The 24,350-nt window shown below is 44.5% G+C and overlaps 2 protein-coding genes across 5 annotated transcripts; one reads left to right on the forward strand and one right to left on the reverse strand.

Annotated features, from left to right (window-relative positions):
• Positions 1-238: 238 nt before the first annotated feature.
• On the reverse strand, positions 239-7,211 carry LOC307233955 (uncharacterized protein). Its single transcript, XM_080005450.1, has 3 exons — positions 6,913-7,211; positions 6,485-6,654; positions 239-3,750 (listed from the first exon to the last, which is right to left on the reverse strand). The coding sequence occupies exons 1-3, from the start codon at positions 7,097-7,099 to the stop codon at positions 3,181-3,183; spliced, it is 927 nt and encodes a 308-aa protein (XP_079861576.1). The 5' UTR covers positions 7,100-7,211; the 3' UTR covers positions 239-3,180.
• Positions 7,212-7,901: 690 nt separating this feature from the next.
• On the forward strand, positions 7,902-14,268 carry cdca7b (cell division cycle associated 7b). Of its 4 annotated transcripts, none has more exons than XM_080005413.1 (10): positions 7,902-8,243; positions 10,150-10,299; positions 10,861-10,955; positions 11,096-11,339; positions 11,429-11,491; positions 11,583-11,774; positions 12,315-12,470; positions 12,650-12,799; positions 13,630-13,766; positions 13,864-14,268. In XM_080005413.1, exons 1-10 carry the CDS (start codon positions 8,241-8,243, stop codon positions 13,883-13,885), a joined length of 1,212 nt encoding a protein of 403 aa, XP_079861539.1. In that variant the 5' UTR covers positions 7,902-8,240; the 3' UTR covers positions 13,886-14,268. The 4 variants fall into 4 exon arrangements, with proteins under 4 accessions (XP_079861539.1, XP_079861538.1, XP_079861536.1 ...); XM_080005412.1 differs by lacking the exon at positions 7,902-8,243 and adding an exon at positions 8,715-9,361; XM_080005410.1 differs by lacking the exon at positions 7,902-8,243 and having other exon boundaries at positions 9,941-10,299.
• Positions 14,269-24,350: the final 10,082 nt, after the last annotated feature.

The following is a 24,350-nucleotide window of genomic DNA, read 5'->3' on the forward strand; positions in this document are numbered from 1 at the left end:
CAACACCTGTGCTATAATTGTTTTATTGAAAAGTTGGCCAAAACATTTGGACAAACCAACCAAAAAATATCACAGCATTTATAAAGATCACACGACAGGTAATATCTTTGTAGTACAAAAGAAGGCAATCTTCAGAAATTCAAAGAAACAGTTTAAAACTTGAACAAAGTTGTCAAACAAAACAATATTCATAAAGATCGCCTGATATGTAATTGTTCTTCTACAAAAACAAGGCCATCTTCAGGAAGGTAATTTTTATAAAGACAGCGTGACATTTGTTATTTTTATTGCAAAAACAAAGCCATCATCAGAAAAGTAAATAAATCAGTTATTCACCCTAATTTTCTGTATTCACAACCTTTTCAACTTTTGTAATATTAGTCACCATCCTCCAAAGGTTCTTAGAATTTCCTGTGGTGCGAAAATGCCTTCCGTGGCCAATTATAGTTTTCAGGGTTTGGTGAAACGCAGCAGGAATTACAGTTTTCCGAGTTTCCATTAAACACCGCATCGGATCAGGTTGTCTGTCTACGTGTAGCAAAGGTGATGCAGTCCACAAGTCGCTGGATGGGAATGACTTCCGAGAGATGAAGCTTGGCTATAACTTCAGATGATGATATCCTGAAAGTAATCAAATCAAACCAATGTTCTTCTACTTTCGGTAAATGTACAACAGTTTTTCAATGTACATCGATATTGACCTCGAACAAGACGTCTGAAACATCCCGGGTTCCAACGAGACCTCCACCAGATCTGTGCGTACTGCGGTTGCCGTATTTCCGATACTTTGAACCCAAAAAACGGCAAAAGATTAATAATAATAAAAATCGGAGCAAAAACAATAGAGTTACAGCCTGACCCCTAATAAAAAAAATAGCCCCTGATCTATTCATCTGTCATTGTGATTGTGCATTAAAGGCCTCGAAAAAAGCATGATATTGTTGATCAAAAATAGTACGTACAAACTATACGTTTTGGGTCCTATGTATGTCCTCTGAGGGAGCGATCAGGGCACAATTTGCGGCCAATTTGTGGGGAAAGTGCTTAAAATAAAAAAAGGGCAAATGGAACAAGATTAAAAAATGCCATTTCCAGCATAACTTGTTGAATTTTAGCAACCCATATATATATATATATATATATATATATAGTATATACAGTGGGGTTGGTTTGGGGGGGTCTGGGGGTTTTCTCCAAAGGAATTTTTAGCGTCAAACACTTAATTTTCTGAATTCTGGTGAATTTTTATGCCCTAATGTGTGCCTTTTTTCTGCATCAATTTATGGTGCAAATGGCTTTATTTATGTAAAGGAAAACACACATTTCAGGCTCCAGATGACAATTCAGTTTTTATTGGGGGGGGTGGGGGGGTAATGGACATGTTCTAAATATTAGGGGGGGGGGGGGTCGCCTGTGTCCCCCCCAATGAAGACTAATTTGGACTCAACCAAGGAGGACATGTTCAGAACGCATCTCATGAATATATCTTGCCTTGCTCCTTGGGGAAAGGAGTTATTGTCTTCTTTGTCCCACTAAAACCACTGGTGCCTGCTTAAATATGGCTATTATTTGGGCTTATATTATTCTGTTTTGTTCAAAGTTGACAGTTGATATTCAGATTTGGGGAAAAAATAAAATAAATGTTCCACTATAACGGTCAGTACCCCCTTCAACCGCCCCACTAAAACAGGGTCTGTCGGGGACATCTCCAGTCCATATAAAGTATAATACAGCTGTTTCCAATGAAATATCGATGCCCATTCACACAACAACAAAAAACAACAAACGCGCCTGATAAAAAGGGCACCATGGACATTAAGATGCAAAGGGGCCGGTGCTCGGGCCCCCCCTCCCGCATGTGCCTGAGACAGACAGACTGACAGACAGACAGGGATTCCCCTTGGCTTCCTCTCGCTCTCTCATTTGCTCCTCCCCCGCTGCTTGGTCCCCGAGCTCCCGATGCTATTTCAAACTGCAGGATCTTGTGTCCTGAGCTCCTGAAGTTAGAGAAATAGCGGCTACGATGGACAAAAATGAAATGATTACATAGATACTATTCTAATTCATATACAGGACTGGATCAAATTCTTATAGTTCTCAATGTTATCAATGCTGCAGTTTTAACTATTATTTGTTTGTAGTTATGTGGCAATTGCACAACTTTTAGCCCTTAGCATTCTCATAAAAGCAATGAAGAATATGGGAAGTGATCCACGGTTAAAACAGGAAATGGATGAAGGATAAATGGAAAGTATTTTCTTTCATTTACCAACTGATTGAAGGCAAGGGGACTAAAAACATTACTACCCATTTAAATAATATAACTCACAATATTTATTTTTGTATTATAATTTCAAATGAATAAATTGTCCATTACCGACTGTATTCAGGATTCCATACTCCAAAAAAGCCCTACTCGTTGGGCTTACTCATTGCCTGGGTGGTTGAAAATCGCTTTGGAGCTCTGACCAAACAATGGAATGTCTCCAATTTGCAAATTTTCCTTCAAACACAAAAAGCCGTGAAGTCGATGCTGACTGCTTTCTCTGCAAACTTCTGTTTTCGAGGAGCAGTCCGAAGCGTAAATCATCCACACATTGGTGTTCGTTCTTTGATTCATAGATGAAACATGGCAGAGAGAGAGACGGCCTTGGAGTATTGTGCGAGATCGTTGTTTAAAAAAAACCCTCCACAACCAGGCAGGCCGTGTGATGCCCTGAAAGACTTTCTACACGATAAAAGCAACACACTGTCTATAAAACCTTTGGCTTTAAGTCGAACAATTTGAGTTGATTAAAAGGAGAAAAGAGATATCAATCGCTGGAATCCTTCAAATTGGATTGGTTGGCCGTCCTTATATTGAGAACATTGTTTTACTAATGGTGACATTGTAATACAGCGGGGATTCCTTCCATGTTATGACAAGTGATATAGCAGCTCTCGTTTAAACCCCAACATATGGGGAGAGGTCAAACAGATGGGGAGAGGTCAAAACGTAAAAGCTCTGCCTTTAATAGAATAAAAGCAGTGCATTATAGAAATTTGACTGATAAAGAGCACACATGCAGTTTGGCAAGGAAAGAGACCAATAAAAAGTCAGATTGTGAGAAGAAGACATGGAACAACTATACAGGTAACAGGTACACGTCCTGAAAATATGACACACACCCGCTGAAAAGCTCACATCTCCCCCGACCTGCGGTTCTCCGGCTCTGCCAGCGGAGCGCCCATGGCCGGCTCGGAGAACGGAGAGGGGACGGAGAACGGTGAGGGGAAGTAGTCTCTGCTCTGGGCCTCGAAAATCACCGTGGAGATGAAGTGTCTGAGATTCCTCTGGGACTCCACGTCGCTCAGCCGGTCGATCTCCAGGCACCAGTGGAGGCCCAGGTTGTAGTAGGGCGAACTCTGCCTCTGGCTCAGCATGGTGGCGGCGGCCGACACGTCACGCATGATGGCCAGTGACTCCTGCTCAAAGCCCTGCGGGGCGCCGCGCTTCCTGCCCCACGCCTTCTTCTTTAGCACCGACGATTTGAGCACTCGCAGGGCGGAGGAGGAGGACGGTGGCTCCCGGCCGAACTCGTAGGAAGCCTCAGGCGACGAGGCACCAGGTGGCTCTCCCTCCGTGCGCGGCCTCTCGGCGTCCTCCGACGTCAGCGTGGAGTGGAAGATCCCAGAGTAGTCGTCCTCGCACGGGCCGTCCATGTCACTCGCTGTGTCCTTGCTCTGGAGGTTGTCCTTCAGGGGACCAAGCTGTACGAGAGGAACATAACCAAACATTATCAAATAGTTTATGGAGACCAGGAGACTAGAGACCATTTCTACACGTTGGTCAGACAAGCTTTAATGCTCTGTTCAGACTGAGTGATATTTGCCCGGATCTGGCTGTCCCAGACACATTAGTGAGATCGGGGGCGAAATGCTCCACGCATCTCACAGAACGCTCCTATCACTTTTCGAGACGGAGGTCAGAGTTTCCGTTATCTGGTAATTGCCGGTTTTGACCGGGAAAATCTGTTGAAGTCTGACATATTTAAATCTCTCCGGTCTCATTATGTGCGGTGAAAATAATTCCCTTTAAGCACAATTTGAATTAGTGCTGGGCGATAAAACAATAACGATTATTATCACCATATTTTTTTCCTCGATGTCGAAATAAAATAGACTATCATTTCGATAAATAACTCCAGAGATCTGTTCATTTCCACATTGAGCGAGTTGCAACGGAAAGCCAATAAGTTTGGACAATTTAAAGCTGACTTTTCATCCCTAACCAATCACGTTTGTCGATATAGAAATAGACCCCGCCTCCTCCCCCGTGGACAGGTTGCGCTTGTAAACACAGTAGACACACACACGGAGCAGATACAAAGCACAGCGTCCAGAACTCTGAGAAGCAGCAGAAAGATGTACATTGACAGCGCTGACACGTACATCAATAGTTTGGTGTTTTTAGTTGATATTTCAGTTCAACCCAAAGCAGACGGCAAATATCCACTGCGTAAAATATGTCAACGAGACGTTAACACCACAAACGTTATTATTTATTTAGACCTACTTGCCATATTTATTGTTTTTGATTTTATCAAAATTGTATTTTAAGTTAATTAATGCAGTTGCATTTGTTAGTTATTGTTCATAAATGGAAATTATTTGATTTCAAGTAATAATATTGGTAATATTTATTGTATTCAATTTTTAAATGGCGTTACCTGGCAGGACTTCTTTTATACTGAATATTATGAGCGTATTATAAGCGTATATGGAATGTGTATGGAATATTAAAATAAAGGAATATTAGATATTTTCATTACACTTCATTGTTTAAGTCTTCATTTATAAAAATTATTTACCTCCAACTGATAGACTGGCAACCTGTCCAGGGTGTACCCCGCCTCTCGCCCAATGACAGCTGGGATTGGCTCCAGCGACCCCACGAGGATAAATGGTATAGATAATGGTTGGAATGGATGGATGAAGGTTAATGCATGCAGTCCGTGTCAACCCACCCACTCCTCCAAATCTACATAATTTTGTTAATTCATAATTTTAATTCTTTAATCGTTACAAAAGACATGAGCAGACACTGAACTGCAACTGCAAACCATTCTTCATTATAAAGCTCCATTTGGTTTTTTTTGTTTACTTTTGGCAAAGTCAGGTGGAAAAATACCCAAGGCGTGCGTGCATTCATGCGAGACAGCGGTTGTTTTGTAGTGTGAACACCCCTGTCTGGGACGCTGACGGATTGAGCCACCAGGACGCCACGGCCCAAAGCAACATATTTTAAGAAAATGCATTTTTAAGAAAATGGATCGTGTAGTGTAAACACCCCAGCGACGTTGGGATGTTGAAAGTCGTGTAGTCTGAGGGCTCACACAATACCTATGTATTTAAGATTCAAGAGGTTGATTTGTCATTCTCATATATATATATATATATATATATATATATATATATATATATATATATATATATATATATATATATATAGATAGAGCTGGTGGTCTAGTGATCTAAAGGATGTTGGTTTGATCCCAGGCTCCTCCTGCTAGCATACTGTAGTGTCCTTGAGCAAGACGCTTAACCCCTAATTGCTCCTGATGGCTGCGTCCGTCTGTGTTTGAACAATTGTAAGTTGCTTTGGATAAAAGCGTCTGCTAAATGAAATGTAATGTAATATATATATATATATATATATATATAGACATACTTTCAAACGTACAGTATATGCAGTGAAATGTTTTTGCAACGCACCCGGAGATTATGCACAATAGTTACTAAACCGAACATAATAGCTAACCTAATTTCTACCTAGCTAACTAATTGAAAATGAATGATTCCTAAAACATAATGCAGTAAGTGAATAGAATAATATAAAATAAAATTAAAATAAGACTCAAAAAGGTAATACAGAGTGGGGGTACAAAATAGAAGTGAAGAGAATAGAGTTATGTATATAGGATAGGCTATTTGTATATACAGATATGTGCAGTAAAGTGCATGTGAATAAAGTGTGTATGGAGATATACAATACAGTATACAACAGTACGACACAGCAATACAATGTAGATATTTTGTCCAAAAATCTGAAAATATCTACGACCTACGCTCAAATAGCTGCATTTCGAGGGCAGTCCCAAAGGTATGAACAGCGTAGGGAAAAGGGTTTTCAGTTCTCAATTCTCTCACTCAACACCCTGAAACAGCAACAGAGTGTCCCTTTGAGTATGCTCAGAGCAATTTAATGTCTGGATAATGAAGCAGGAGATTATAGATTTCCACTTCTATAATTTCCCCGTGTTTCACGATGTAAATGTTGTTTCATACTGTAGTGTTGTGTTTCGAATGGTGCATTCGGTGGCATTCTCCGCTGCTTTCTCTGCCAGATCTCTCTGGTAAAAGGGACCCTGAGTCTCAATGAGACAAACCTGGTAAAATGAAGTAAAATTTAAAAAATGTAGGCGCAAACTAGACGTGCCCTTACTATGTTCTCTGGCGGACGCGAGGTCACGTGAGGTCTCAGGAAGTCCAGACTGTCCAGGATCCAGCGCTGCTTGGAGGTCATCATGATGCCTCCTCTGGGTTTGGGCTTGGACTTGAGGAGCCTGGTGTACTGGGTTCTCAGGGAGTTCACTCTGGTCTTAACCACAGACACTGTAAGCAGAGTTTTCACGGGAGGGGTTAGCCCTAACCCCCCTAGGGAAACAACACTGATATTAATATTATATTCGTACTAGATAAAGGTAAACACCATCCGATGTCTTATAAATGACAGATATTAGATATTATAATTCAAAGTGGGTTGTATTCTATTTATTTCCACATTTTCAAGGAATACGTCTGGAATGCTTCCACACCATTTATTCTTTCTCATGTGTTTTGACTCCCGGTGACAGTGTCTGGGCTGCTCACCGTTTTGCCTCAGAGCCTTGGCCATGGCAGCCCAGCTCTTCTCCTTCTGCATCCTGTCGTGGTACTGTTTACATGACACGTTGTACAGACACTCGTGTTCCCTCCACAATTCCACCAGTTTCTCCTCGATGTCCGGGGTCCAGATCGATCGGATCCGCGAAACGGGGGCCATAATCTGAAGAGGCATGCGCCAGTAGCAGCTCGCTTGGAAGAAACCTGGCTGACCTGCTCCTCCGCCGCCGCTGCCGCCGCCGCCGCCGCCGCTGGATCCGTGAGGCGAGAGGAAATAACGGAAACAAGACCAGAGAAGCGTCACCTTCAAAGTAAAAGCGCGGTTACGTGAGCGTCGGACAAACGTTTCAAGATTTCAAACTGTTGATTGTACCGTCCATTGTTATGACATAGTCATAATTTGCGGCTACTAATCCCTTGTTATCCATGTACAGAACATCCCATCAACATCTGCCTTTATACCCCAATGTTAGCATCCATACTCCCCCTTGGCCCCTGCCATAGTCCATAATTTATCTTGTGCATAGAAGACATGTTTTATATTTTGTGTGTGTATGCATGTGTGTATGTGTGTGTGTATATATATATATATATAGAGAGAGAGCTTTTTTTAAATTTAGGTTTTTTTAATAGAGTTGATAGTGTCATGTTTCGCATAAATTGGACATTGTAAAATATGCCAACCATTTAAAGATGTAGCATCAGATGAAACATATTTGATAACTATAATCTGAAGATACTATATAATCATCATCATCATCATAATAATTATCATAATGATCATAATTGAAAGCACAGATGAAAGGAAGACATTTGTAATTTTTTTCTTCTAGTTTTTAAAATAGCTTCAAAATTGTTTGATCGAATTTAAATTCTATTTTGGCACGGAATTTCCGTAACGCTTATTAAAGCTCAGGGTTTTACTTTGAAAATAACTATCCAGAAGTCCCGTGCGTTATCGCTGCCCGCCAGCGCCGTTGTCGTAAATTCTCTTCCGGTTTATTTTCCGGTTTAATTTCCTTTCTTACAAACAAATGGCGCTCTTTGTCGCGCTTGTGTATTTCCTTCGCGCGTTGAGTCCGCTTTTCGGGTATAGGCCTGTGAAATGCGGCGCCCAGCGGCCCCGTTTCAAACTACCTGCAGGTGCCGCTCCGACTTGTTTACGCGATCCACCCCGGAGGATCTGGGGCTCATTGGCCACCATGCGGACCGGCGGGTAATGGAAGGTTAAATATCATGTCGATGCGGTGTCTTCTTCTAAAAACTCTCCTTCTTTTGAAACTGATCCACTGCGCTGGGGGACGTCTTTCATCGGGATGGTTGGTAGAAACTAAAATGATGATTCATTTTTAATAGTGTAATTAAAAGTGCTACAGGTAAGTGCTGGCATACCTACTAGATGTGTTGCAGTGGCCACCTATAGGAACCCCTAGAGGAACATACGTTTCCAAATCCTAGAAAATAAACGAATGAATAATAATATTAGTAATATCTACCATAATTATTGATTTGAAATGCAAATAGAAAAGATATAAAATCTTCCATGTGCCTTCACATGCTGTTCATTGCCCAGGGAGTTCCTATATAATGCATTATTTGGAGTATTGGACTTGGCACATTGATATGCATTCATAACAGCAGAATTGTTGACTCAACAGAATAGTGGAAATCTCACTCAGCAGTTGTGGCGGAAGGTGTTCGTGCCACCATGAGGAAAGTTACAACCAAAACTGGCTTCGGCTTTCTAGCTCCGTTCGAATTTGAGGTTTGGATCGTCACACATCTCTTACGGGTCATCGCTCCAGTGGATTCAAACAAATCGTCCCGTTAAGACTTCCTTCTCACTAGTTTTGACCCCGGTTGGCCATGACTCAGTGTGAAGTATGTTTGTCGCTTGGATGGTTGTTTCGGACTCCGATATTAGTAAATGCCGGATTTCTTAGTTACAATGTAAAACTATTTTCTTTTCCCTCATCAGGCCGGCGTGAACTACGTGACCACGCCTCCTTCACCAGATCGTCTTTATAAAAAAAAAAAAGTGACTCCGCCCACTTCGTTTTCCCCGCGAAAGTCGGACCGTACCATTCGGGGAGTAGGGGACGTGAATGGCGACCCCCGGCGCCAGGAGCGTCTATGTCGCGTGAACGCGGCTCGGGTGCGCCTCGCGAAAGTTTTTCGGACCTTCGGGTAAATTGTTAAAGCGCTTAACGATGCAATAAACAACACATAGGAGAGAAAGGAAAATGTTGTATGTATAACGCAACCCAACAAGCACCCCTGTTTTCGCAGTCATTGATTTGTGACTGTCTGTGTGTGTGTGTGTGTGTGTGTGTGTGTTTCTCTATCCACCGTGATTGATTCATTGTGACTGAACAAGGAAAACTTTGGCCCGCAACAGTTTCGAGCCAAATAAACAGAAATGACACTGACTTCCAAGGTACGTGGCGGGGGTTCGCGGTTGGGATTCTCTTTTCTGTTTTCCGGATGAAACAATAAGTGTCGCGCGTTGCATCCGTGCGTCTTTACCCAGCCGCGTCGCGTCAACGCGTCGCTGCCACCAAACATCGTTAAAGTGGTCATCTGCGCGATTATTTTGCTTAAAAGCAAAATCCCCTTTTTGTATACTTCATTAAGTTTGGCAGTCGATAACTAAGAGCCGTTCAATGTATTTTCGTTATGCATGTGCTCTCCCCCGTGCATTGTTTCCATTGTTGGTGGCGGGGTCCGCCTTTGCCGGCAATAATGCAACTGCTATACTTACTACTATATACTATACTGCGACACTTGTGGTCGAAATGTATTAACGTTCACAAAACCTCAAGAAAGGAAAAATAATCCATCTACCAGAAGAAGGCAAAGCTCTGAGTGCAGAGGCGAGGATGGTAAACACGCGTGGGGTTGGTGGGTGTGGGGTTTAAATGGAATTCTGTGATTTTGACCGTATTCCACCACCAAGGATTTTTGTCGTTCCCACTTTAATTGCCACTATAAGAAATTCTGAAATAATTAATGTAGCTAGATTTTCTTTTTATAGGATATGTTGGAAGATAAAAACTTTCCACGCGCCTTTGCCACAAGTATAGATATAGTTGTACTTTATTTTCCCCTCAAACTTTGATCATTTTCAATGGGGTTAATACCGTGGCCGTTTGGTACAAATCTTCTACTCCTCCCAGTTCATGACAATGTTTGATGAGTTGCTCAATCTTTTATGTCTGTCTACAGGCGCAGCGTTTCAAGTCCAAGTTTATAACTGCAGAGTTGGCCAATCTGTTCAGCCAGTCCGACAGCGAAGAGGAGTTCCAGGGCTTCAGCGATGACGACGAAGAAGAAGAGGAGCGGAGCGGCTGCTTTGGCAAATGGCTCGAAGACAAGGTACAGAGACCCAGCTTTACTTTGATTGGGTCATCACGGTGTTGGGTTTAAATGTCTCTTTATTCAGGGTTCTTACCAGGTCCCTTGAGGTACTTAAAGTGCTTGAATTTCATCCTCAGAAATCCAAGTACTTGAATACCTTGGAAAAATAGTCAATTTCGTGCTGAAGTGCTTGAAAAGGTGATAAACGTGATAACTGAAGACTTGTGATTTTCCCCCTGGTTTTGTCATTCAAATTGTAACGTTAAAAAAAACATTTTACTGAATAGCTTTTATGACAGATTATGTCTGGGAACTGTACATTTACCCAGCATGGCTGCAAATAGACACTAGCAGGTCACAATTGGATGAATAAAGTAAGTGTGTGTGTGTGTGTGTGTGTGTGTGTGTGTGTGTGTGTGTGTGTGTGTGTGTGTGTGTGTGTGTGTGACCAAGATTATATTTGAATCTTTAAAGATCACATTGAAAATTGATTACCCTTTTTTTTTTGCGTGAAGTCTCTGAAACTGAAAAGATAGTGCTAAAAGTATTCGAAAGTCCTATAAATTCATTTTTCTCCAGACAGAGTCGGAGGACAGCGCCGCGGACACAGGATTCTATTCAGATGGAGACGACGAGCCTCCACCAAAGAGGCAGAGTCTCTGTGTGGCCTTAAAGTAAGAGTGTGGGATGGGATGGGAAGATGGGATTTATCATTGACCAAGCGGATATTTTGCGAGGTTCCCTACTATTGTGATGATAGTTGTCCATGTTTCCCAGTCTCACAGGCTGACCTTAATACTGACCTCTGATGCAGGTTTCCCACCAAAAGACTTTCCACCCCAAAACCGGAGCTCTCCGAGAAGAAGAAGACGAATGTTAAGAAGCAAACGAGAGCTGCCCCTCCCCCCAGGAGGTCTAGTGAGAGGAAGAAGGTGGAGGCAAGGGAAGAGAAAGAAGAGAGAGACAACGAGGATGAGGATGAGGAGGATGAGGAGGAGGAGGTGGTACCTCAGAGCTTGAGAAAACGAGACAAGAACATCAGCGAGAACAAGGCCATGGTGTGGAATACCTTCAAATCGGTGACCGTGTCGGGCTGTGAGTATGTTGTCTCCACCGTGTTTCTGACTGTGACTTCCTGTTGCTGCAGCTGGCCAAGCTGTTTGCTGACCTGACCACCATGGCGGAGCTGAGTTCCCTCAGCACTCCGCAGGTGAGCCTTTGAAAGTGGGCGGCCATTGTCGCCTGGTGAACTTCATTCAAGCAGTCAAATTGCTCCTGCTAATGCCCGTCTTTCACCTCAGCAGAAGAAGAAGCCCTCGTCCAGGAAAACGACACCACGCAAGCGGAAATTTGAGCCCGAGTCGGGCGCGGAGAGGCGCAACCCGTCCCGCAAGGCGCGTCCGCCCGAGAACTTTGCGGTGGAGGAGAGGAGCGCATCGCCCGGCCGAGGGGAGCGAAGACTCAAGACGGTGGACATCAGGAGACTGGTGGAGGTAGGACCGCAATATGTACACATGCACCATCCATCAACTCGGGTATTAGCATTGGTCCAACCTTCCGCCCCATTCTTCTCTCATACCCTCAAATGATTATCCAAATGTTATGTGTAGCCTTGGCAGATCTTAACAATTTGTCTGGTCAAAATATGTCTAACAAGGATAAATGTGGCATTCAAGGGTGTTTGGATGTGAATTATTTACACTGCAGGTGTATCAGCAAATGAGCGAGTCAATTCAAGTGAAGTTAAAAAATTCTTTCCTACTAGATAAATACTTCATTCATCCCTAAAGGGAAATAGCAATTGTCTCAGCAGTTCACATCAACACAGTAGGCAAAAGAATAATAAAGTAGTACAATAAAAATATAAACATGAAAATGGCAATATTTGAAAAATATTCAGGGTGAACAACCTAGCGATGAACAACTGATATATCTTAAAAATAACAGGACTTTGGTCATGTCATGAATCCCAAATACCAAGGATGTAATATCTGTTAAGTTGGCTGAGGAATCCTATTGTTGTGGACGGACAGGTGGACGAGGAGCAGGCGGACGGCTGCAGGAAGAAGCGACGCGGCTACGCCTCCAAGAAATGCCGGTACGTGGTGAAGTCTGTGGAGGACATCAGCCCGGAGGAGCTGGAGAACGTGGCGTACCGCAGCAAAGACAAGATCTGGGACAAAGAGAACGTGAGTCGCTCCGTCAGAACCAGGACTCACCTGCAACCGACTGTATAGATGATGCAACCTCTCCACAGTGGAAGATTGTGTGTGTGTGTGTGTGTGTGTGTGTGTGTGTGTGTGTGTGTGTGTGTGTGTGTGTGTGTGTGTGTGTGTGTGTGTGTGTGTGTGTGTGTGTGTGTTTCCAGGGCAGCTCCTGCCACCAGTGCCGACAGAAGACCCTCGACACCAAGACTGTGTGTCGCAGTGGCATGTGTGTCGGGGGCAAAGGTCAGTTCTGCGGACCGTGCCTGAAGAACCGCTACGGGGAGGACGTCTGCACCGTTTTGCTCGACCCGGTCAGTATAGTCATTTGAATGCAATCCCTGAAGCACATCTCTTCTTCAGAGTTTGGTAGGAGCTTTCCACATCTCCCTGTATCGCAGGGCCTCCCTAAAATAGAAAAGTCATTTTTAAAGTAAAAAAAAATAAATCCAACTGTTTAATGTTACAAAATGTTATGTTATATCTGGCAGGTATGGACTGGGCAAATGCACTGCACCAATGTGTGCAGCTTGCCAAGAAGGCGTTAGTCTTTTTAATGCTTTTGTATTGTAAGTTATTATTGTATTTGTAATGATTGGCTAATATGAAAGTAAGACTACAACCAATAGATTTGACTGTAGAGCCTAGTATAGTTTAAAGTAATAGTTTAAAAAAATGTTGTTTCAAAGCAGGTCGTTCCGAGTCTGTTTACTGTCCCAAGGGGGCCGCCCGAGGACTTGAGGCCGCGTTTGGGTCCTCTGCTTCAACTTGTTCCTTTCTACTTTCTGTCAACCAAGTGGGCTCCACTGCAGCTTATTTAAGTAGAGAACACCTAGAAATAACCCATAAATTCAGCTTGGACCCTCTATCTCGGCCTATAAAATTCAAAGTCCTTTACCTGCCTAAAAGTCTCAAGAACAATATTGCCGAAGCAATACATAAGAAGAAATAAAAGGTGTCGCAGCCATTTTTGATTTTGACCTGGCCTTTCCCCTCTAGAGACTTGGAACCTTGGAGTAAATGAACAGAAATAGACTTTTGCTTTTGATGCTGTTGTTACACCTATGTATGTTTTTGCATGTACTAAAAAATAATTTACTTTCCATATATAAGAGGACATCGGTGACTCAATCTGTCTCTGCAGGCCTGGTCGTGTCCTATCTGCCGGGGCGTGTGCAACTGCAGCCTGTGTCGAAAGAAGGAGGGCCGCTGCGCCACGGGCATCCTGGTGGGCCTTGCGCGCTACAACGGCCACGACAACGTGCACAAGTATCTGGAGAGGTACGATCCGTTTACGTCACCATACGATTTCCTATGTTGGTTTTTATTTAATGCCACAGCTAGGATTTGACTGTGTCTGGTGCCCCCTCTGTGGCAGCATTCAGAAGGAGCTTCAGTAGAGAGGACGGAGGGGAAGCCGGTTGCCGTGCCGACGGGGAGCTCCAGCGACGCTCACCTGACTGATGTACAGTACTTAACCACTCATTCCCGACGCCCGGGGTTTTGGTTTCAAAAAGCCGCTCTGTTCATGTTGGTCGATGTAATGGGCTGCATGGATAACTACACTGTAAATGTTTTTGTCTTTGTTTGTTTTGGTCTATTTTCAACTCAATACTTGACTTTAAAGTTGTACCTTTTTTGAGTTTTTGGACTTGGCTTTTGACTTAAACAATGCAGCTACTTTCACTCTGTACCTCGAACCCAGAAGAGTCCATTTTATACTTTGCTGTTTTAAGAGGTTCGTAAGGTTTTATAATGTTAATAAAGTTTGGCATTTTCGGAACAGTGGTGCCTAATTTCCCGTGGCTGTGTTTACTCTATATTTACATGCATACACAAGGGATGGGATGGTTACCAGTTTTACAATATATCATGCTAAAATACCCAATGATTTTCTATATTTCACTTATTATCTTTAACTGTTTGATAACCAGGTTTTTAAAAAGTCACTGTGTAGTGAACCTTTTTTTTTTTTTTTTTTTTTGAGGACTACTGTATATGATTGTATCCCATGGACAACTATCACAGACGTGTCATCACAAGTATAGACAATATATTTAGTTCCCATTAATGTGTATACTGGTGCACCGGCATACCTAAATGGAACAGAATGGAAAATTGCTCTTTCAATACAAACCATGGTGAAATTATTTTCACACATTACAATGTGTGTTAGTACACTAAAATGTTGGAATTATTGTTTACAATGTCTGTCAAATGTCTGGGAGAGTAATGTCAATAATTGTCAATATAAAATCATAATTTTATGTGGCGGTGAAATAATTATAATAAAAAGATAATGTGATAGAAGATAACAAGAAATAATTTAATATAACCTGGACTGGTCGAGCTGGGTGAGGTGTAATACCACCGTTGATATGTAGGGTGTGCTCTTACCCTTTATTGCATGGGCCCCAACCTTTTGGAGGTTTTTCAGCAGATTAAAAGTAAATTAAAAAAATCGGACCTAATTTGCCAATAATAAGGTGCCTGTAGTGGTTTTTTTTTTTTTTTTTTTTTTTAAGAATGGTGCAAGATTAAACTACACACATCCAATGTAGATCGTACCAACTTCTTCCTTGGGCTGCTCCCGTTAGGTGTCGCCACAGCGGATCATCTGCCTCCAATACCTTCTGTTCTGCGCATCTTCCTCTCTTACACCAACCGCCTGCATGTCCTCCCTCAGCACATCCATAAACCTTCTCTTTGGCCTTCCTCTTTTCCTCTTGCCTGGCAGCTCCATCCTCAGCCTCCTTCTCCCAATGTCACTCTCATCTCTCCTACACACGTGTCCAAACCATCTCAATCTGGCCTCTCTCACTTTTCCACCAAACTGTCCAACCTGAGCTGTCCCTCTAATGTACTCATTCTTAATCCTGTCCATCCTTGTCACTCCCAATGAAAATCTCAACATCCTCAACTCTGCCACCTCCAGTTCAGCCACCTGCCTTTTAGTCAGTGCCACCGCCTCTAAACCGTACAACATGGCTGGTCTCACTACCGTCCTGTAGACCTTTCCCTTCACTCTTGCTGGAACCCTTCTGTCACAGATCACTCTGGACACTCTTCTCCACCCACTCCACCCTGCCTGTACTCTCTTCTTCACCTCTCTCCCACACTCGCCGCTGCTTTGGATGGTCGACCCCAAGTACTTGAACTCATCCGCCTTCTCCACCTCCACTCCTTGCATTCTCAGCTTTTCGCCGCCCTCCCTCCCATTCAGGCACATGTATTCTGTCTTACTCCTGCTGACTTTCATTCCTCTTCTCTCTCATTCATGGCTCCACTTCTCCAGGCTCTCCTCAACCTGCTCCCTACTCTCCCTACAGATCACAATGTCATCCACGAACATCGTAGTCCACGGAGACTCCTGCCTGATTTCATCTGTTAACCTGTCCATCACCACTGCAAACAAGAAAGGGCTCAGAGCTGATCCTTGATGCAATCCCACCTCCACTTTCAATGCCTTCGTTACAGCTACTGCACACCTTACTACTGTCTGACTGCCCTCATAAATATCATACCATATTACTCTTGCGTACTTCTCTGCCACCCCCGACTTCCTCATGCGATACCACACTTCCTCTTTCCGTACCCTATCATATGCTTTCTCCAAATCCACAAAGACACAGTGCAACTCGCTCTGGCCTTCCCTGTACTTTTCCATCAGCATTCTTAAAGCAAACATTGCTTCTGTACTTCTCTTTCCTGCCATGAAACCATACTGCTGCTCGCTGATCCCCACCTCTCCTCTTAACCGAGCCTCCACTACCCTTTCCCATAGCTTCATGCTGTGGCTGATCAACTTTATTCCCCTGTAGTTACTACAGCTCTGTATGTCTCTTATTCTTGAATATCGGTACCAGTACATTACTTCTCCACTCCTCCGGCATCCTCTCCCTTTTCAGGATGGTGTTAAACAGTCTCGTTAGGAACACGACTGCCATCTCACCTAAACATTTCCATGCTTCCCCAGGTATGTCATCTGGGCCAACATCTTCTTTAATGCTCTTCTCACCACATCCTCGCTAATTAACTACATTTCTTGATCCACTATTCCCACATCATCCACTCTTCTCTCCCTCTCATTTTCTTCATTAAACAACTCCTCAAAGTACTACTTCAACCTTCTCAACACACTCTCCTCACTAGTCAGCACATTCCCATCATTATTCTTCACGACCATAACCTGCTGTACATCCTTCCCAGCTTGGTCCCTTTGTCTTGGCAATCGGTACAAGTCCTTTTCTCCTTCCTTACTGTCCAACCTCTCATACATCTCGTCGTATGCCTTTTCCTTTGCCTTTGCCACTTCTCTCTTTTCCTTGCGCCTCATCAGCTTGTACTCCTGTCTACTTTCTTCATCTCTCTAACTATCCCATTTCTACTTCGCCAACCTCTTCTGCTCTATGCTCTCCTGTACTTCCTCATTCCACCACCAAGAGTCCTTGTCTTCCTTCCCCTTCCTGCATGATACACCCTGTACCTTCTTGGCTGTCTCCCTCGCCACTTCTGCAGTTGTTTTCCAGTCATCTGGTAACCGTTCATTCCCACCTACTGCCTACCTTACCTCTTCCCTAAATTGCATGCAACACTCCTCCTTTTTCAATTTCCACCATTTTATCTTCGGCTCTTCTTTCACTCTCTTCCTCTTCTTGGCCTCCAGAGTCATCCTGCAGACCACCATCCGATGCTGCCTAGCAACAGCTTTGCAGTCACTATTCTCTTTTAGATTGCATAAGATGTAGTCCACCTGTGTGCACCTTCCTCCACTCTTGTATGTCACCCTGTGTTCCTCCCTCTTCTTGAGTTGTTTGTTGTATTCACAAATACTATTTAATCCTTTTGGCGAGATCCACCACCATCTGTGCTTCCACATTCCTCTCCTTGACACCATACCTACCCATCACCTTCTTGTCACCTATGTCTCTGGTCCCTTCGCCAACATGCCCATTGAGATCTGCTCCAACGACCATTTTCCCTCCCTTGGGGATGCCCTCCACCACTACATCCAACTCACTAAAGAATTCTTCTTTCTCTTCCATCTCAGACCCAACGTGGGGGGCATATGCACTGACCACATTCATTATCACCCCATCAATTTCCAGCTTCATGCTCATCACTCTGTCCGACACTCTCATCACCTCCAAAACACTCTTGACATATTCTTCCTTCAAGACTATCCCTACCCCATTTCTCCTGCCATCCACTCCATGATAAAAAAGTTTGTACCCGGCTCCGATACTCCTGGCCTTACTCCCCTTCCACCTGGTCTCTTGTACACATAGTACATCTACCTTCCTTCTCTCCATCATATCAGCCAGCTCTTTCTTTACCCTTCATAGTGCCAACGTTCAAAGTTCCTACTCTCAACTCTACTCTACTACCCTTCTTCCTCTCCTGATGTCTCCGACATGCCTTCCCCCTCTTCCTCTTCTTGTGCCGACAGTAGCACAATTTCCACTGGCACCCTGTTGGCTAACGGCCCCAGTGGCGGTCGTGGTTAACCCGGGCCTCGACCGATCCGGTATGGAAATCAGATTCGTTGTCCGCATGTTTGATTTGCCATGGTTTTTACGCCGGATGACCTTCATTACGTAACCCTCTCTATTCATCCGGGCCTGGGACTGACTGATGACACTGGCTTGTGCACCCCCAGTGGCTAGATTGTAGTTCATACCAACTAAACATGTAAATTTCACAACAATATAAATTCGCTCTCATTAGCATATAAGGAGAGTGAGGCACCATACAGACTGTATATATAACAACAAAAGAAATGTGAAACCAAAATATTGAAAATACTCCTGAACTTCCTTCAAGGGCCCCGGTTTTGGACCCTGATTAGACCTGACTGGTCAGTTTCCAAAGTCACAAGTTCAATAAAAGTGCAACCAAAGGCTCGGTATGAATGCCCAATAAACTCATTTCATAGCAAAAAGTCTTCATTCAACGTCGAACAAGTGGGAAAAAAGCTAGTTTTTCTTGCCATTTGCTTGGGGGTCAGGCGCAGATTGGACATGGAGGCAGGTAACTGGTCAGCTGACTCCCACTAATCACCAGGTGTCTTCTGCTGCCGGGTGGGACCAGGGTCACCGTGGGGTCAGGGCCCAACAGCCCTTAATGGGTTCCATTGTCATGGAATGTGTGTTGTGTTTTTGTGTGTGTGTGTGTGTGTGTGTGTGTGTGTGCGCATGTGTGTGTGTGTGAGTCTGTGTGTGTGTGTGTGTGTGTGTGTGTGTGTGTGTGTGTGTGTGTGTGCACGTTTAGACCAGGGCTGATCATGTAGGTGATCCGGTGGCCTAAGGGTGTACTATAATTGTCCACCAAGAACATGTCCACTGTGACAGGTGGGTGTCCTGTTCGACACCCTCGTAGCAGGATTGCAAAAACAACATATCCTGCTGCTGTTGAACTAGAGTTACTGTGGCTTTGTAACTACAGTTCTATGAAGGAGGCGTAACCCCCTTAGGGGCGATAAACTCTGGAAGTGCCCCCTTCGCCCTCTGAAACAAATTCAGCAAGAATGATAGGGGTCCAGTGGGGTATAAAACTGTAAGGGGCTACACCTCCTTCATAGAACTGTAGTTACAAAGCTACAGTAACTCTCCTTCTAAGTCAGGAGTCTCCGCCCCTTAGTGGCTACACTCCTATTGGTATACTAGGGGCGGAGACCCCCGATACTCTACACCCAACTGGACCCCAACACACCCCACGTGTGTAACAGTGCAGGCTGAAGGTGTCAAAGCTGGCAGTGAATGTAATCTACGCACACCACAACCCTGGCAGTCCATCATGCCCCACTGAAGGGCCAATGGGAAGCAACTAAAACTGCACACACTGTATCCACAGAAAGTGTTAGTCACTAAACACAGGCAATACATCAGAAATCGGAGTTACCTGTGAAAGAACATATTCCCTAAGTCTGCTCGGCCGTTACCCCAAGCACCGACTGGAAAAGGGGCCCTGCGGGAACATCACACAGGTAGTGTTACAGAAATGAAAGGGTCGCTTTAAACTGCAGTTTGTATCGATGGTCTTAATAAAGTGGCAGACAGACGTTGGTTTTACTTGCACAAGGGTCGGATCAGAGATGTGCTAAGGAGCGGCTCTCTGAGTCGAACAGTTTATTTTCAGGGAGTCAGAGAATATATGATCAATTCGATGTCATAGATACAGAGAACATACAGTCAACTTGCCTTCACAGGTGCAGAAAATAATTGGTCAGGCCAAGATAAGGAAAGCCTTGAGGATGGGGCACGCTTTCTGGCAGGAACCCAATGGGGGACACAATCTAAAAGATTTGTGAAAGAGTGAACCCTGTGTGCTGAAATAAAAGTGTGTGACCGGAAGCTACATGACGTTGTGTTCTTCATTATGTGTGTGCATATATGTTTATGTGATTACATGGATTTAGATATATTATTACATTCCACCCTTTTAATCATATAAACATAAGGATAATAAAAAAAAACTATGGAAAATGTAAATACTAAATTAAAATGAAATGTAAAAACATCAAAATAGAATGTTAAAAATGAAACACATGCAGGGAACAAAATATATACGTAAAGCACATCACAACAGAACACAAACCAACAACCAACCTCACTAGGTACATATAAATGTACACTAAGAATAAAGCGGGAACAAATTCAATAAAATTACTGATTGCTACACAAGAAAAAAATGGTATGTCAACAAATAACCCCGTTTGTATATAGTTATCAGAAAAAAACCTAGCCCTTGACGTCTGGTAAAACCCAGTGGGAAACCCTGGAAATCCTTTTGATGGAGGGGCAAAGGAAAAAGATGACCATATAACAAGGTGGGGAGAAGCCAGGCTAGAGGGGGATCGGAATGGGGGGGGGGGGTGGGGTCCAAGGGTCATCTGGTGGAATGTTGAGTTCTTCACCACCTCTACATCTACCTCTGAGGAGCTCCATGCTTATAATGGACCTGTCTCAAAGAGGGACCATGGGCCGCAGCCCACAGCCAGATCTCCATTTCCAGCTCGGCCAGGGGTGAGGGCGTATCTAAGGAGGGAAACAAAGAGGAAAATTCAGGTTCAAGTTCAAGTTCAAGTTCAAGAGATTATTAGTCACATACATACACATACGGTCGTACATATATGCAGTGAAATGTCATGACACCCGGTGACTTCGCACAAGCTCTATAAGCTCGAAAAATACTTAAATGTGCGTAATCGGCACATGGTGCTCGCGCAGGCGGCCGCAAGGGGCAGCGCCGCAATTGTGATTCTGGGTTCTATAATTATATAATAGGATTAATTGTCTGTGTTGTATTAAATATACATCTAAATCCTCAATGTGTTTACATTCATAACAGAATATGGAGGCCATTCATCATCTTGAATTATAGGAAAGTTTCCTTCAAAGATTCTGTTGTTTCCCCTTTATTTCCAACGATGCAATTACATACAGATCTTTTCTTGCTGAGATGTTCTTCCTGTATCCTCCTGTATCCTTCCTGTAGGTTTGCGTATAATACGCTTGAACAACACATTTTCGTCATTGTTTTCCTGTGTGTGTGTGTGTGTGTGTGTGTGTGCACGTGTCACGTGATCAGGGTGTGCAGAGCCATGGCTTGGGTCTTTCCCTGGGGTCCCCTACTCCCGCCGTCAACTCTGATATTGTCCTGATTCCCCTGTTTGACCCCAGTTGCCCTGTGGTTGTCTCTTTGGCGCCGTGGGACAGGCGCGGGCCCAGTGTCCTTCCTGGCCACAGCGATAGCAGGTGCTGCGGCCTAGGTTGTGACCTCCCCGGCCTCGGCGACTTCCACGGAGTCCCCCGCCTTGTGGGGTCTGGCCTGAGGTGTTTTGCTGAGGCTGTGATGGACTTTGCTGACCTTGAGTGAGGGCCTGAGCGAGCCTGGTCGTCTGGGTCTGGGACTCACGTTGTTTCTTTTGATCTTGTTTACGGTCTTTGTTCCTTTGGTGTGTCTCATAGGTGTGTTCAGCGTGGAGCACGGTGTCAGCAAGGGTCGTCGTCTTCCAGGTGACAAACGAACGTTCCAACATGTCCCCGAGTGGGAACATCAGTCCTTTGACGAATGTGGACTGTAGATGAGCCTCATATGGTGTCAGGGGAGGTGCCCCCATGTTTCCAGTTTCACCAGTCCACTGTGGTTGTGGAAAACAACTTTCAGGCGTCCGGCGTAGGCTGTAGGTGGTGTCTCGTCATCATCGCTGTCGAGGTCGACCACTGGTATGTCTGCATTAATGATGTTAGGCTCGTCGTTAATGACGTGGTTGGGTAAATTTGGAGGTTGATGCGATATGGGAGGATGGGAGTCCAGGTCCAGATCCAATATTTTCACCGGTAACATAGGATACAAAGAAGTACATTGATTAGCAGTATACGGTGGTGGTGCTGATGCTTTCTGCTTTCTTTGTCTCTTTTCCTGGCCCTGTCTCTCTCCCTGATTCCCGTCTCTCTCTGTCCCTTTTCCTCTCCCTGCTTCTTATTCTTTTTCTTTTCTCTGTTATTAGCTTTCTCTACCCACTCTCCAAAAGCCCACCAATCGGCCTTGTACTTCCTCTTTTTCGTTTCTCTGTCTTTTAATCTAACTTTCTAGCTGATTTAGACTAAAGCGTCCTCCTGTGGGAAAACCAAAGCTTTCCCATTCTACCAGATTTATCATTGTTCTTTCATCTTTTCCCTTCATACATTTGTAACATTCCTTCAATTCCCTTACTTGTTGAATTTTTCTTAAGATTGCCTTCTTACCTAGAGATTTCCTTTGTGTCAATTTGTGTTTATTCTCCCCTTTTATCTATTTCCTGTACCTATTTACCTTATCAATAGATTCACGTACTTTACGATTATCAGTCGAAGTAAATATAGTCGTCACTATATTTCCAGGTTTCTTCTAAACCTTGGTGAGAATAAAACACTTTTATGAAAATCCGTTGGCGTTTGGATCATCAAATAAATCCTGATTTTAGATCTGATTTTAAATGTATTTATTTATTAGAAACGTCTTTCCCACCATACAACATCTGTCTTACCCCGCTATCAGGAACGTAGATCGAGCCCCAGAGTCCCACCGGAGAACGGTCCTCCAAACGAGGATTTTAGTCTATGCCGGCTCCGTCGTCGATGGTCCCCCTGGACGCAGCTCGATCCTGTTCCGTGACGCCAAATTAGAAATGGACAAATGGGGACAGCGACAAGAAAGACGCTGCCGTATAAATTTCTTCGACCCCGACGCCCCTAAAAAGGGCAGTCGAAGCTGCCACACCTCAAGTAGCATGGGCAGGGAAGGCGGTCGGTGTAGCCCGACCCACAGACTCATTAGCCGTCGCAACACATTCACATAGCCAGTGAGATAGACGCCGTGCAGAGAGCGGCTGGCTAAGCGCAGCCGTCCCATACCACACAAACAATTGTCGTGGCAATTGGAGCCTTGCGGTCCAGGTAGCATGCCAAATTGCGGACGGGACACTCTGGTGAGGATGAGGAAAAAAGATCGCTCATCACCACCTTAGGCGAGATAGGTTGCAACACTACACGACTTCCAAAGAGGTCAGATCGCTGTACAGTTCACACTACACAACTTTGTGCCTTGTGACCATGAGTCTTGCAGTCTTGTGGTTTCCACTCTACATGACTGATCGGCGACAGGAGGTCCCACATGACAAGATCTTTCACCGGGAGGAATCCCCGACGAGTCTGTCGAGTCTCTAAACTACGTTTTTTCACAAATATGAGATACCATGCGCATAACCAGATTATTTATTTTTTATTTGATTAATTGATTACTTTAAACGAATGAAAGCAGAATTTTAATAAGAAATATATTAAAATCCTAGAGCAGAAAAATAAATTAGATATGTTGTATGTTTCTGGCCACTGCTCCTTGCACTCCTGTCTCTCCTTCTGGAACCCCCTCCCCCCCCACTCCATGTGTGCTCTCATTGGCTGTAGCTCGTTGCATCACTCCCGACTCGATCCCGACCCGAGATATTACACCAGATAAATATCTGCCAGGGTCTGCGAGCACTTGAGTGAGCTCACACCCTCATTGTTCACGGTAGGGCACTATCATTTTCCTCTGATTTGGGGCTTTGCTGAGCTTTCTCCAAAAACCTGTCGGAAAGTGGAAGATCAGACCAGGATGAGGTAGTCTGAACTTGGCATAAGCAGGCAGGTTGCACGGACAGAGTGCACAGATCCCCCACATGCTTTGCAGAGGTCAGAGCGATGGACGTGTGGATGGGCACCACATGCCACTCACCGCCTTCCCGCGGCAGGTCCCGCCCCATCCCATCAGGGAAGCAGCTGTGAAAACCTGTGCGTAAAAGGAGACTCGACCCAGACACACACCGTGTTGAGAGGTTGTGGCTCAACCGGGCTCAACCGGAGCCCTCCAAACCATTTTTGGATACTACGCATGTGTAGGGGGCCTAACAGCACTACCACGTGGACTGCTGCCAGCAGCCCGAGCAGCTTCATGATGGTCAGCGCCCTCACTGAGTGGCCCGGGACACAATGTCTGCTCTATGAGGTTCGGACAGCCGGGCCCTCATCTGCACGGTGTCCAGCTGCAGTCCCAGATAGGTCACCTGCTGGCAGGGTATGGGAGTGCTTTTCTCACAATTTTTCGTGAACCCCAAGGCTGTGAGGTGGGCAATCACAAGCCTGGTGTGAGCGACCGCTCGCGCCACGGACGGAGCTAGGATCAGGAGGTCGTCGAGATACTGTATGTCAAGATTATGACACCCTGACGACGCAGAGGCAACAGTGCCGTCTCGACACAGCGGGAAACACGCATGGAGTGAGCTTGAAGCCGAACGGTACTCTGGTGAACTCATAGGCTACCTCTTGAAAGGCGAAACGGACG

Source organism: Zeus faber, assembly GCF_960531495.2.
Source record: "Zeus faber genome assembly, chromosome: 1".
Classification (NCBI taxonomy): Eukaryota; Metazoa; Chordata; class Actinopteri; order Zeiformes; family Zeidae; genus Zeus; species Zeus faber.